The 14,947-nt window shown below is 40.4% G+C and overlaps 1 protein-coding gene across 2 annotated transcripts in view; it reads left to right on the forward strand.

Moving 5' to 3' along the window:
- The window catches only part of Atp8a2 (ATPase phospholipid transporting 8A2), a 627,840-nt gene that overhangs the window by 322,740 nt on the left and 290,153 nt on the right, over positions 1-14,947 (forward strand). For both annotated transcript variants that reach the window (XM_063232530.1, XM_063232531.1), the window contains exon 25: positions 2,194-2,366. In XM_063232530.1, coding sequence (XP_063088600.1) covers positions 2,194-2,366 — 173 coding nt within the window. The remainder of the gene's footprint in view (positions 1-2,193; positions 2,367-14,947) is intronic.

The raw sequence follows: 14,947 nt of genomic DNA on the forward strand, positions 1-14,947 counted from the left end.
TCCAATTTATTTCTCTCAAGAGTATAGTCTCAAGGTCCATCCATTTAGCTATAAAGGTCTCAAACTTATCCTTCTTTATAGTGAGTAGTACTCTGTTGTATAAAAAGACATCTTTTTTTTTTATCTGTTCCTCAATTGATGGGCATTTGTGTTGTTTACAAGATTTTGCTCTTATAAACTGTGCTGTTATAAATATGAGTATACATATATCACTGTGGTATGATGCTTTTAACTCTTTTGGGAAGATACCAAGAAGGAGAACAGCTGAGTCAAGTGGGATCTCTAGTCTTACTATTTTGAGGAATCTCCACACTGATTTCCACAGTGGTTGCACCAGTCTACACTTACACCAACAGTGGAAAAGGATTCCTTTTGCTCCACAGCCAGAATTTGGTTTATTTCTTGATGATGGCCATTTTTGCTGGAGTGAGATGGAATCTCAGCTTTGTTTTAATTTGCAACCTCTTGAATGATCAGTGATGCTGAACATTTTTTATGTATTTATTTGCTATTTGTACTTCTGTGAAGTATCTATTCATCGCAGATGCCCATTTTTGAATTGGGGTCTTTAAGTTTGGGGAATCCATTTTTTTTTTTTCAGTTCTTTTTGTGTTCTAGATATTAGTCCTTCGTCTAATATCAACAACTAAAGTTTTTTCCTCCCACTCTGTGGGTTGTCTTTCCTTCCTTCTTTCCTTCCTTCCTTCCTTCCTTCCTTCCTTCCTTCCTTTTTATAGTATACTACTACACTGATGACCTCCTTACTGAACTGCATTCCCAGACTTTTTTATTATGAGACAGGGTCTAAGTCACTAAGTCACTAAATTTCTCAGGTTAGGCTCAATCTTGTGATCTTCCTGCCTCTGCCTCTCAAAGTGCTGAAACTACACACTTAGTAAATATAGGCAACTCTTAATGAATATAGTTGTAAGGGGGGAAAGAACTGATTTTATTGTTTATTGCATGCCCAGCCCAACCCTAGGCACTTGACACTGATTGGTTCATTTGTTCATAAGAAAAATGCGATGAAGTGTTTCCAGCTCCATTTACACAGGGGAACACTGCAGTTTATTTTAAAGAGGCTAAGCATCTTGCACAAGATCATAACAGTAGGAAGTGGAAAGTCAGGACCTTAGGTCATCTGGCCGCAGCATAGGGCTCTATTCCACTTTCTTCTTAATTGTATTTGTATTTTCAAAAATTTCTTCTTGAGGATAAAAACTGAGCACTACAATGATAGAAACTGTTTTTCACTTTGCAAAAACACCTCATCCTCATTTTAAGTAGAGGAAGAAAGATTTCCATTTATTAAACACATTGCTTGAAGATCATAGTTTATGTAATCATTTGATAAATTGCAAGTAAATATTATTTAATAACCAAAGGACAGTGATCTAGACAATACTTTTAGTGGAATTTTGTGCCTCCTCATAAGCATGAACTAAGTTTTTTATGTTTGAGTTAGATACCCTATTAATAGGTTAACATTCCTAGGGAAAATGCAAATATCATTGTACTTTAATATTGAGTGTTGTTATGGTTTAATTCCATACGACAACACATACCACATCAAGGTACTTGCTTAGGCTGGTAGCGATGTGTTGGTACATTTTTGGCAGCTTAGTTTGATTTTCTATAACATGCAATTGATCAGCTGCATTTTTATTCTGATCGTACGTGGAAAGAATGTTTTAATCTGCAAATCTCAGCAGGAACATGAATGAATCCCCTTTGTGCTGTTTTTATAGCTCTTGGTATCTTTGGATGCTTTAAAAATTACCCTGTGGAAACTGAAGAATAGCTAGTGTTTGCCATTCAAGTTTCCAAAAGCATGTTAGATTCCTTATCCCAGGTGGACCAAAAGTTATGTGTGGAGTGGGAGAGAAGAGAGAAAGGCAGTCTTTCGGATGCTTAGCAGTTACAGTTCAGGGGGAGAATAGTCGGGTACATTAGATGAGCCATGGACCCCAACCGTGAACCCCAATGAGAGACGACTATAGTGTGTGTCAGATGGATCTCACTATGAGGATGTGTTTACCCATCAAAGCACGACTGCACCACATTGCATTCTTGCCTGTTTCCCCTTAAAATGAGCATGTTTTCGTTTCAAGCAACTACCTTGGATTCGGTTTTGCTTTTATACATTAGCTGCGACACCACCCAACCGTCCTCCCCACTCTGCTCTCATTTCAGGCCACCCGGGCAGCCATCACTCAGCACTGCACAGACCTCGGGAATCTGCTAGGCAAGGAGAACGACGTGGCTCTCATCATAGACGGCCACACCCTGAAGTACGCGCTGTCCTTCGAGGTCCGCAGGAGCTTCCTGGACCTGGCGCTCTCCTGTAAAGCCGTCATATGCTGCAGGTGGGACAATGCTGGCTGTGCGGATGTCTGTGCTGACGCCCGTGTCCTGTGCTTCTGTGAACGGGGTGGATGCACGGGAAATGTCCTCAGAAAGGACGTTTGGCTTCGAGTTTTGTATTTTAAAAAGAGGTGCCAAGCAAAAATAGGATTTTTTTTTAACGTGGTGCTTCCCAGATTTTGTGGAAGGTACTTTGTGGCTTTTGCATCTTAGTTTTGATTGTTGTCTTTTGAGAGACAAAGGGAAATGGAGCCAGGACTTCAGTAGTCACAGTGGTGAGTAGGTTGAAGACACTGTCTAGAGTGAGAAGGCGCAGGGTCTTACCTGTGGGGCCATCATCCTGGGCTTCTGAGCTTGACTTCCCAGAGCTAGGGAGGCTCATGCTTCCTGCCTGAGGGTCCTGGACATTTCTTTTCCATTAAAGAGGAGCTTTGATTGGGTCCCAGTTTTTGTGTTAGGTTCTGTTGGTTCTCCAAGGGGTCTGAGAGGGTTTCACTAGGACGCTGTTACATTCTGTTGACTACTGGCTCCAGTTCTGATTTAGATTTGAAAGTCAGAATTATAAGCAAAATTGGCTACTGCAAAGACGAGTGGCCATGAAAGGCCAAGAAGGTTGAGAGTGGTGAGGAAACTGTTCTTCGTGTTTTTCCCTGTGTGGTGTCTATAGTATTGAAGTTTCTGAGTGGGTAGGAGCTTCATCTCTGTGCATCCCGCACCTCAGGACCTCCAATCATCATGAGTAGTCAGCGTGAGTAAGTCCTCCTCCCCATCACCACCACACTGACCGCAGAGCCCCCTCCTTGTTGGTAGACAGAAGTGACCAGCGGCACCAGAAACAAGAAGGAGTGTAAGAATGTCTGGTGAACTGTGATTCCAAGTGAGCATGCCAAAAATGTACCCCAGTTTTCAAAGAGGAGACGGAATGCATCCATTTGGATTCTCAAGGGAGAGCCAGGAGTGCTTTAAGACTTTATGGGAACTTGTTCTTTTCTTGCCAGGTGTTTGATACTAAAGCAAAACATCTTTTTCTCCTTGCTTTGGCTGCTGGTTTGGTGTTTTGTGTGTCACACAAGGCTGTGTTTAAGATCACTGAAAGTAAGAGTTCAAACTGCAATTGGCACAGAAAGAGAAAATGTCAAATTAAATACTGTGTCTGCAAAACAGAAGCATTAATTGAACAAGTGAATCTACAATGGGGCACTGTTTTCCGGCCCTCAGGAATGTTTCTTGACTGATTTCCTACTTAAAATGAACAACAACAACAACATTAACATGTACTTTAAAAAACAGAAAAGTACTTCTGCTCGTTGAGTATTTCAACTTAAGCTACATTTAATATGTGGCTTCAAACGTAACTTCAACCTTACCACTTTTCATACTTAGAATGTAGGAGTTGTAAGAGTTACCCATTTCTTTATTAACAGAAGAAAAATAAATTACTGGGAAGTAATTATACATTTTCTTATCAATACTGATTCAGGGATCGGTAAATGTTATATAAAAATGGGGACCAATGTAAGAGTGTATTTTTTTGCCGAAATTAAGATCAAATACTTTTTCTAATCATACATTGCTATATTCAGATATTCTCCATGTGGTTTAAAATCATAGAAGGGTTATAATACAGTCGGTAAAGTAGTTACTGGTTAGGATTCTCCACAGTTTACTGCTGTGGGCAGCAGAGATTTTGACATTGTATTTCTTCAAGTGTTAACTGAACAGTCTAAGACTTTGATTATGGCCTTTCTTGGGTGCCATGAAAGAGTAAAGGGGAAAAGATGGGATCTTTGCCCATAAGTATAAATCATGAATAAGGAATAGTTAGCATTTTATCTATGTCCAGGTTCCTAGAAATGAGTCCTCAAGGAAGCTAGTGTACCTGACCTTTCTTTTGCCATATGTGCTATATTCTTTCAGTTCCTTTTTTGATTTCCAGCTCCTTTCAATATTTGCTGTGATTCTCTTTGGGTGCACATCCCTATTTAAACATGTTCTTTACAGGCTTTGACAGCTTCTGGTATGTTGTTTTCACGAGGTTTTACTTCTGACCCTGTCATGTTCCCACTTCTTGTCTTCCCTTTGTATCTTTTCCATCTGTGCTTACAGCCTGATACATTAGTGATTCTTAATATCATCTTGACATAGGATCATTTGGAGAACTTCACAGAAACTATTTCTCCCAAAAAGTTAACTATGAAGTACCATATGATCAAACAATTCCATTTCTAGGTATATATTCAAAAAAATTAAAAACAAATAATCAGTATAATATTTGGACATGCATATGCTAGCAAAAGGTTGAAAAAGCCCCATGTCCATCAGTTCATAAATGGCTAAATTAAATGTTGCATACCCACAGAATGGAATACTATTCAGTCATACAAGAAGTGAAATAGCGAGACATACTACAACATGAGTGAACGTAGAAAGCCTACTTAGTGAAAGAAAGCAGTCACTGAAGAAAGGCCACACCTTGTATGGTTTGATTCATATGAAGTATTCACAATAGACCAGTCCATGGAGCCAGAGAGCAGGGGATGGGATTGAGTTCTGATTGCTGAACCGGTGCAGGGTTTCCTTGTGAGGATGGTGAAAGGGTGTGGGACTGGACATGGGAGATGGACGTACAGTGTTGTAGTGATGCCAAATGCCACCGAACATTTCACTTTTAATGATTAATTTTATGTTATGTGAACTTTGCCTTAAAAATAAATGCATATAAGAATTCAAATAATTCATGAAATTTTCTTGAATTTAAAAAATAAAGTATTTGAATGAAGTACATTGGTTAAATGAAAATAAATAAAGGATTGATTCCCAGGCCCTTCCCCAGAACAATTAAATCAGTACTCTGGAAACCTTAGAAACACAGTTGATTCTGATGCACAGTCGGGGTTGGGAACAGTGACTCCCCCAGCTGATTTCCTATGGTGGCACCTCACTTGGGCCCCGGATCCATGGGTCCATTTGTGTTCAGGACTACTTTGCTCCCACATTCATGGGGCGCCTTAAATTCAAAATTTGTCTGCAAAATTTATTACAGTCCACTGTCCGCATCTCTCTTTCCACGCATTCACTGGTCTTGGGAGTCCAGTGTCCTACAGACAACTCTACTGTCCTGCGTTGTGAGGCTCTTGCGATGGCACCAGCCACCATGGCTTTATAGGAAGGGGACCTTGGGAGATGAAACCAGATAAGCAGATTATTACATAGACTTCAGCACTTCCGGTCTTCTCGTTGACTGAGCCTTGATAGGCTTCATCTCTGTTTTTATGTAGAAGAAGTGTAGCTTTCAAAAAGTTATATTATCTTACCCTTGCCCATGGCATCAGCTAGTAGTGGAATAATTAGCATTTCATCCTAGGTCCTAATAATGCCAGGCTCGTGCTTACCTGGTTGGTGGTGTCAGCTAAGCCAGCCCTGTTAACGCCTACAGTTCATATGAAAGTTTCTGCTTTTCCCCTGTTTTCCAGACCATAGCATACATTTAGACCTATTTGGCATTAAATCTTAGAGGATTTGTTATTCTCCAAATGGGATAAAAGTCATGTAGAAAATGTGTAAACCATTTTCAATATGTACAAGAAAGAGTTCTCTGTTTTCTCTTGCCCTTTCTCATTTTTCCTTTTTCTTTGAAGCTCTTTATTTTTGTCAAAATGGAGATAAATTTTGGAACACAGTCTGTGGCGGCAGGGGTTGACCTTTTGAGAACATTCAGAAATCTTAAGCAACTGTGTCTCATCAGGAAGAGAGTCATGAAAGGATCATCAGGGCCCCCATGTGAGGAAGTTGGCAACGGCCTCTCCACGTCCCTGAGTGTCCAGCTGATGCTGGTGGCCCCAGTGCTGCCTCATTAGTGGACATGATTTACAGCTTTGCCTCCCAGGGCAGAGATAGAGTGGGAGGAAAACGCCACAGCAGGGATTTCCACTGGATGTGCAAATTCAGGGTTGCAGAAGGCTTCATTTATTTTCTCAGATGTGTTTGGACTTGTGTCTCTCAAGGTAGATTCAAAGGTAAACATGCAAAAACCTATGATGCCATGAAAGTAAAGACATTAAGAGGAAAAGGCAGTAGGCTCAGTGGAAATTTTTTAGAAGATTTGGGTTTATATTCCTAGCTCTTGGAATGATTTATATTTCTTGTAAAAAAATGAGAAAAATAAAGATAAGAAGAAAGAAGATGACATTCATAGTGCCACCAAATCATGATTTGCTTTCAGAACGCGTGCTAAAATGTAGATCTTTCCGGGAAAATATTTCTTAATTGGAAGATGTGTCCTGTTGTTCACAGTGTGCAAATAAAAAGGTTATGAACAGTTTCTATGTTAAATAATACATTAAAAATTTTACAAAGCTGTTCTATTGCAGGAAAAATAATTAGTTTAATCCATTTCTAGTTAATGGATAGTCAGTTTGATAATTTGTTATTATAAATAGTGTTGTGAAGATTTTCAAAACTAAATCTTTATAATGACATATGAAGATTTCCATAAAATATTAAGGAATTCAGGGTTAAGCAACAAAGAAATGTGAGATGTGGTTTGCATCCTTCATTGGAGAGGTGAAGGTACTTGGGTCAAACCTTTCCCTCCAGTTAGTAGTAGAGTTTGTACTCTGATTCCAGTTTTGGTAGGTCAGCCTCACCAAGAAGGGAGCAGTTGAGAGATTATTTGATGATAGATAGATAGAGATAGATATGAGGTGTGATTGTTTAAAAATGCAGTAAATCCCCCCCCCCACACACACACACTGCAGTGCCACTCTGCCTCAAACCAGTAGAGGCCATGTAGAGAATTAGGATGGAAGCTCCCCCACACCCCATTGAACCAGCAGGTGCTCAGGCTGGGAGAGAAAATAAGCACACACAAACACACACACACACACACACACACACACACACACACACACACCTCCAAGCAATCGGCTGATTGGAGGAACACAGACTGAGATAATAGCAACTGATGTGAAAAGCAGCCTAAAGCTTGTCTGGTTGATAGACTTTACAGGCCTAAAGCTGGTAGTCTGAGCATTTAGAGGCTAACAATGTGCAATGTAGGAACTATGGGGGATTTCCTTTTGTCTTATGTTTGAAATCCAATATTGTTCTTACTGTTTTGTTTTGTTTCATTGCATTGTTGTTTTATTCCCTTTAAAATAAAATTTTTTAAAAGATTTCATAAAAATACTTTTATAATAAAAATGTTGTATAATAAAACAGAAAATGTTTAAAAAGTTTTATTTCAGTGAAAAAGACACATCACCATTGATTCTCCTCAGAATACTCCCTGTCATTTTGAACATACTGATCTCATTATTGGCGCCATTTTCTGAAACAGCTCTGGGGTCCTTTTTCATGAGTTTTGGTGGGGTATCATCAGCAATATGGTGAAGGTTGCTGCCAGGTGCCATTCCATAAAAAGGCAAAATCTTAAAAACCTGATGGTGTGTCCGCATCCATCTCATTTGCCAGCCTTGATGCCCGGAGACTCTGGCTGTTTCCCAAAGTCAGGAGGACCGTGAGAGCTAAATGTTCTGAGAATCCTGAAGAAACTGCAGCAGCCACCACAGTGAACTAAAGACCCTGGTGAAAGAGCACTGCAGAGCTGCTTCAGCAAGCGGCCAGCACCAGAGGATAGTGTGTCTGAAGTGAGGGGGAGCATCCTGAGGGGGATTAGTAGCATCGTATCTTTTACTGTAATAAAGTTTTAAAAATTTAAATGCATTTTTTATCAATCTTGTATATAAAAGCAGAACACCCTCCCATAAAAAAGGAAAGTCAGCCTAGACTGTTTTCCTAAACAGAATGCCCAGCATTTTAAACATACTAGCAGTGCCCACTGCTACAGCTGGCCGCTTCCCTACTGTGTTCTGGATGCAACCCCATCATTCAGCCAGTCCACAAAGTCCCAGGCACCCCCAGTGGACCTCTGGCCCACTTCATGTAGAAAGAAACTGGATCCTCCGTTTTTGTCTCTTGGATGCCTCTTCACATCCGTGAGGTATGAGGGAGAACAGCAAATCAAGACGTATGAGGCGTTTTGTGTGTGGCATGCTTCAGCCTCTGACCTGTGCACAGAGTTCAGACACAGTGATTAGAATAGTACCAGCACTTAGGGGATATTTGTAGGGATCCAATTGTACACTTTCTTTAGCTTCTTCTGTGATGTGGCTTCTTAGCATCACGTATGTTAAGCTAGCATTATTTTGAATAAAAATTATTTCTAAAATTGAAAAATTTTGAATTATTTTTCTACCCATATATTTTACCAGTATTTCTGTAGAATGGGAATTAGATTGATGTACCTTTTTTTAATATGCCAAAATACATCCTCTTTGAACCATTATAAGAACCAGAAAATATTGTGATTGGGGATTTTAGTCCAACATGGGCAAAGAAAATAATTGCTAACTATAGAAATAATTAGCTTAAAACAAACATTTTAATAAACATAAAAAACCTTATGTCGATGATATGTTTAGAAATTATTTCATTTTAAATAACTCGAGACAAATAGTTTTTCTCACTCGCTTTATGAAATCAACTTTGACTATTATGGATTTCTGACATTTTGATTCACTCCAAATGAAAGTCATGGCTTTTATATTTCAGTTTCTGGTTTACTTTTAAATTTTTGCTTCATTTTGTTGTATAATGCTGGCAATTGAATTCAGGGCTTTGTGCATCCTGGGCAAATATGCTGCCACTGAATTACATCTCCATTACAACTCAGGAGAGAAACAGAAAAAAAAAGTAACCTCTCAGCTTTGTTGCTTATATTCTGAAAAGATGATTTGGTATGGAAAGATCTAGATCATTTGATAAAACTGTGGACAATGTATGTAGAGGGCCAACCTACGAACTTGTACCTGACCAAGTGACAAAGATGAAACATAAACAGAGACAGAATAGGTTAAAATGTGGGGGTCAGAGGGTTTTTGTCTCCCTGAAACAAAGAGCCCGAGTGACCAATGCATCCTGGCTTTATTCACTCAGATGAGGGCACAAGCAATCAGAGCAAGCTGGTTCCATCCGTCTCCCACCATCCATGATGCACAGCCAAGCAGACAACAGGAGCTCAGCAGCCAGCGTTACTTTTCCCTGCAGTGGGTCACCACGCACTCCCCACCTTTCTCCCTAGTTCCCAGAGCAGAGAACCGTTAGGCCTTAACCTTCCTGTCTGTCCCCACAAGTGTGTATTGTACAATTGAGCATACAGGAAGTTCTGTGAGAAAATCTGCTGAGCCGTCAGAAGTGAAAAGACATCTCTACCGTGGGTTATTGAATAATGGGACTTGATCTATGATATATGCCATTTATTTGGGGACACAGTGATTAGAACATTAGGGGAGGTTATAAAATTATTATACCACTTTTCTGATATACGTGGCAGAAATCCCCACCAAGTGACTGCCACGCTAGTGGCAGGTCGCTCAGTTATAAACTGGAAAATGGAAGCCACACAGACCTTTTCTATTTCAGAGAAGTGTGGGCATTGCGGTAATGGGGTCTGTCTGTACCCGTCATCCACTCTGCTTCTCAGCGCATCAGGACCTGTATGAGATAGCAGGACTCCAACGCTTTGCTTTGCACGTTTACTCCTGTTTCCTCTCATGAATGATGCATTTGTGGGTGTGTGTCCTTCGACAACACTGCTTGCCAAATGCAGCAGGGCGCTACGAGGCCAGGCTGGGGTCCAGAAGTCTGAAGCAGAAGCTCATATTTGGCATCTCTCCGCTAGAAAAGCAAAGTAGGAAGAAAAAAAAAGCCAATAATGGAGCCCAATTAAACATGTGGAATGTGTCATGAATATTTATGCCCCCAAGTCTTGCCTTGTGATGGTATTTGTATTTAAAGTGTTTTTTCTTCTCTTTCCTATGAAGTCGTTCAGAATGTGTTTCATTAATACAAGAAAGTGTCATGTTAACTTCCATGCAGAAAAAAATTCACCCGACAGCGCTAACGCCCTTCTGATTGAGAGGATGCAAAGTAACTCTTACATTAATTGGTCCCAAAGAAAATTATGGTTTTCATTTTCCTGACCAGACATCTGACTCTCTCCCTCATTTAGCAGCATCTGAATTGTCAATGCTTTCCCTTTCCTGATGTTGACATCCAGGCTCCTCCTGTGACTTTGAGGACCCAGAAGCAGGGTACCCGGTCTGCATAGGACACCCAGCCAGCAGTGTGTTGCTGGGCCCGTTGCCCATGGAGCCCATGCTTCTTTGTTTTATTCTCCTAACAAATGACAGGCGAGAAACAGCTAAACGTTTTGCTTCCTAGAATCCTCTGTACTCTGATTTTGTTCCATTAAAGCCATGCATGACCTATGCACAGCTGGCTTCGTCAGATTGATGGAGCGCACTGAAGTTGCCAGGCTTTGGCAGCCTGCGCTCTGCTGGAGCTTTAAGATGGGTGATCTCTAAACTTTACTGCCTTTGTCCCTGCAGAGCTCCACGGGGTCAGCAGAGACCGAGGGCATCTGCTGAACGATTTGGTTTCTGGTGATTCCTGTTAATCAGTTGACTGAGTTGTGCGCCAGGGCTGAAACTCTCTAGCGGTGTTGGTTCCTTCAGGCCTCCAAATGAGAAGCAGCCAGACAGACAGAGAGACAGACACCCATCCTCCAGCCCCATCAAATTCTTGACACCTGGGTCATTGGAGAAAAGCAGCAAGCATTTTTTTCTTTTTAAGCAACTATTCATCCTGATGTCTTTCACCACAGGGACACACCAGTCACTAAGCCCCAAAGTAAATACCCCAGCTCAGATAATCCTTCCACAAATATACAAGTGCCAAGCTTAAAGGATCTGTCAATCTTTTGTGCATTTTTCCTAACTTTTATTTGTTTTAGTAGATGGGTGTTGTTTGAAGATATTAGAGCTTAAGAAACTTAAAATCCTGTGTTATCACAATAGTTTGCCCTTTTACAGATACTTGAACCTTAAGTTCTTATTTTCCCCTTCTAAAATCCATAATGAATATCTGTTTGGTTTAGCCTGAAACAGGAAAGGATGGTAAGAGAGTGAAAATCTCTATGTAGAAACACGTACAGAGCATGTGAATGTACCTTTAGATTCAGTGTTTTTCTAAACCATAGTGGTTCGTGTCAATATAGGAATTTTGAATTATTAAACATGGGAGACATAAATATAAGATAAATGCAGAAGAGGACGAAACATTTTAAAAGGGAAAAAGCAAATGGTGAAGAGTTTATTTTTCCTGTATAATTGGCACACAATATTTTTATGTCTTTATCTGGTGTAATACAATAAGCCAGTACATGTGCATACAGTGTGCAATGTGAACTAATCCAAGTAATAAGCGTTTCTTACTTTGGTGCCTTGGGGGTGCCTGGACATTTCCAGTTACTTTAAAATGTATCTAAGTTGTTACAGGTTGTAGTTACCCTACTGTGCCGTAGAATAGAAGGGGAAGGGCTGTGCTCAGTGGAAGAGCTTTTGCCGTCATGCATAAAGCCCTGGGTTCCATCCCCAGCAAGTCTAGGAATAACAACAACAATAATAAGTAAAAGTAGAATGCTTGCACTAATTCCCCGTATCTAACTGTATTCTGATAACCTTTATTAACTTTTTCTTTACCCCTGTCTCACCCTTTCTAGTGTCTAGTGATCACCATTCTGCTCTTCTTCTATGGGATTGATGTTTTTAGTCACCATAGATGTATGAGAACACAGTTTATTTTACATAACATGATGCCCTCCATTTCCATCCACATTGCAGCAACAGTAGAATTCCAGCCTTTCCATTCGTGCATAACATATACCAGGTTTTCTTTATCCATTCATCCTTCAGTACACACCATGGTTGATTCCATATCTTCACTGTTGTGAATTGGGCCGCACTAAATAAGGGAATGCAGATATCTTCTTGATATTTCATTTCCTTTGGATATATACTCAGCAATAAGACTGCTGCATGGTATAATAAATCCATTTTTATTATAGATTCCATATCTTCCATAGTGGTTTCTCTACTTCTCATCCTTAGTAGCAGTGTATGAGAGTTTCTTTTTTTCCAAACCTTCACCAGCATTTGTTATATTTTGTTGGTGTACACTTGCAATACATAATAACTACATACATTTAGGAACATTTATATACATATACCATGGTACCTCGGTTCATGTTTAATTCTTTCCACGATCTTGGTCACATCTCAGGTATTTTTGTCATGGAGATGAAAAGCTAACAAAGACTTTATTCTAAAGGTAAAGAGAAGTTGAGGGACTCTGAGAGGATTAATGAAGGTCTTGTGGGTTAGGAGAAGCTCAAAGGAGGCCTTTATTATACTGCAGGGCACTGACAGTGAAGGCCATAATTAGGGTGCAGGTGCCTAAGTCTCTGGCACAGTAGGGGTGGGGAAGGGATGAAAAAACCAACAATGAATTATGTACTGCAAACACGTACCAATAAAAATCAAAAGATTTTTAAAGTTGGACCAAATTTCCAGGTTCCCTGGAATGTGCCAAGGGACTCACCCCAAGTCCCTGGGAAGCTGGAATCAGTGTCTCAATGACTGGAGCATAGGGACTGGGGGGCTAAGCTTAGAGGCCAGAAGAGACAGGCCCACCAGAGGGGCACTAGAGGAGGAACTGAGCTCCAGCACTTCGAGGTGCTGCAGGGCACTCGGCAGGGTGCAGAGGGGGCTGCTGCATCTGCTCTCCCAGATACCATCTGCCTGTCTGTCTGCAGTTGCAGGACCTGCCTCCATGTTTGTTTACTTTATGCCTAGCTTTTATGCATCGGAGATTGTGTGTGCTGCTGTGCAGGAGGAAAGAAGAGAAAAATAAAAAATGCAGTCTCCATCCTGGACCAACTTGTTTCGATCCAGTCAAACGTGTTTTCTAGACTGCCGTGGACATCAGGCTTGCAAGCCAGGCTTTCTCAGGCAGTTCCTCACTAGAAAAAGATTTCTTGGTTGGCACAGAACCAGGACGGTTTCCATCTTTCAGATATTGAGGTGGTCCACTGGGGACACATTCAGTCAGGGGGAAATGTCCAGGAAGCTGAAAGACTCTCCCCTGGTCCTGTCCTTCTGGGAAGGAGACCGAGAGGCAGGGCTTTGGGGTGAGGTCAGACTTGAGGTCTGCTCGCTGAATAGTTAGCCTGTTTGGAGTAGGGTCCACATGCAACGAATGGCAAGACTGAGCCTTTGGTCTCAGCTGAGAGACCAGATACACATGAAAAGAATGTAAATGATTCTGCTGCGCTGAGCACAAGACAAAAGGCTTAATGAAAACCCACCAGATCATAAGTGTAGGTTTCCATCCTGCTCAGGCTAATTAATAAACATCCTTGCTGTAGCTATTTTTAATCAGCTGAAGTTGCCTTAATAACCCTGCTTTTAGTATATAAGGGGGTTGAAAAGTTGTCTTTGTGAATAGGGGGTTGATAAATGGGAAGAACGGTGCAAGAAGGTACAGTAGCCTTCAAACCATTTCTCTACAAAATATACATAGGAATTCTTTGTTTTAAATCATGCTGTTCCAACAAAGATTAATTATTTCATTTGATCAAAACAAAAGTAAGAAATAGCCTCCTAGAACTAAAAGCCTATATAGCATTTAGTTTACTGTGCCACATCTTCCATTAAAACTATCCCTAAGATTAACTTGATTTATTTTGTTTTAGCACAAGTTTAGCAATTTAATCTTGAAAAATATAGGTGGTGCATATTGCATAGAATTCCTTCTCTTTTCGAAATGATGTATGTTTCTCTTTGCCTACATTTCTGGCTTTGTTGATCCATTCCATATTTCAGTTTTGATGTTTGCTTGAAAAAGCAGAAATTGCTTCTGTTTTCAGCTTGAAAGGCATTTTTACCATTCTGTGTAACAAATTTCTTCATTCAACAAAGTCTGCTCTTGCTGATAGCCCTGAGAGGCGTATTTCATTGGGATGAAATTTTTGCCAGTTTATGTGCATGACACTGTTCAAACTTATTTTTGCATGTGTACCAAAAGTTACCGATTTAGAAGAAATTTATATTAGCCCACTTTCCACAGTCTTAAAGTCAACCAACATTATTCTTGGTTTATTATTTCTTAGCTTTTGTGTATATTATATGAACAAAACTGAAAGACTATCATTACTCTGGACTGAAACTGTCAGTCAAGATTTTAGAAAAGTCTAACCTGAATCTGGTAGTCTTTAGTGATTCAGAAGTTTTTTATGTTTATAAGCTAGCACTTTTTCTGTGACTCTTTTGCAAATTCAGGTCTCTGAAGGGTCATTTCAAATGTAGATCGCATAGTGTTTCATGATGGTTTTGAAATCTAACTACAGATGCCTGGAATGAGTTCTGAGCGCATGTTTAACAGAGGTTTCCTGCTGTAAGCCATCATCTGTGTCCTGGGGATAAGATGGTTACCATGGTCAGAGGTGCATTGCCTGTTCCTTCTGGGCATTGGATCTGGAAGGCGAACTGGATGCTAAAAGTTACATGGCTTGTACAGTTATGAATCTGATGTCTGGTTTCTTGTATTTCAGTATGTAGATGCTTTTGACCTTGGGTCATGGAATCCTTACATTAGTAGCTTCCTTCCCTAGTGCCATGGCTGA

This window comes from Cavia porcellus, unplaced genomic scaffold, assembly GCF_034190915.1.
Source record: "Cavia porcellus strain 051 isolate PalLab524CR breed Dunkin Hartley unplaced genomic scaffold, mCavPor4.1 scaffold_21, whole genome shotgun sequence".
In the NCBI taxonomy this organism is placed as follows: domain Eukaryota; kingdom Metazoa; phylum Chordata; class Mammalia; order Rodentia; family Caviidae; genus Cavia; species Cavia porcellus.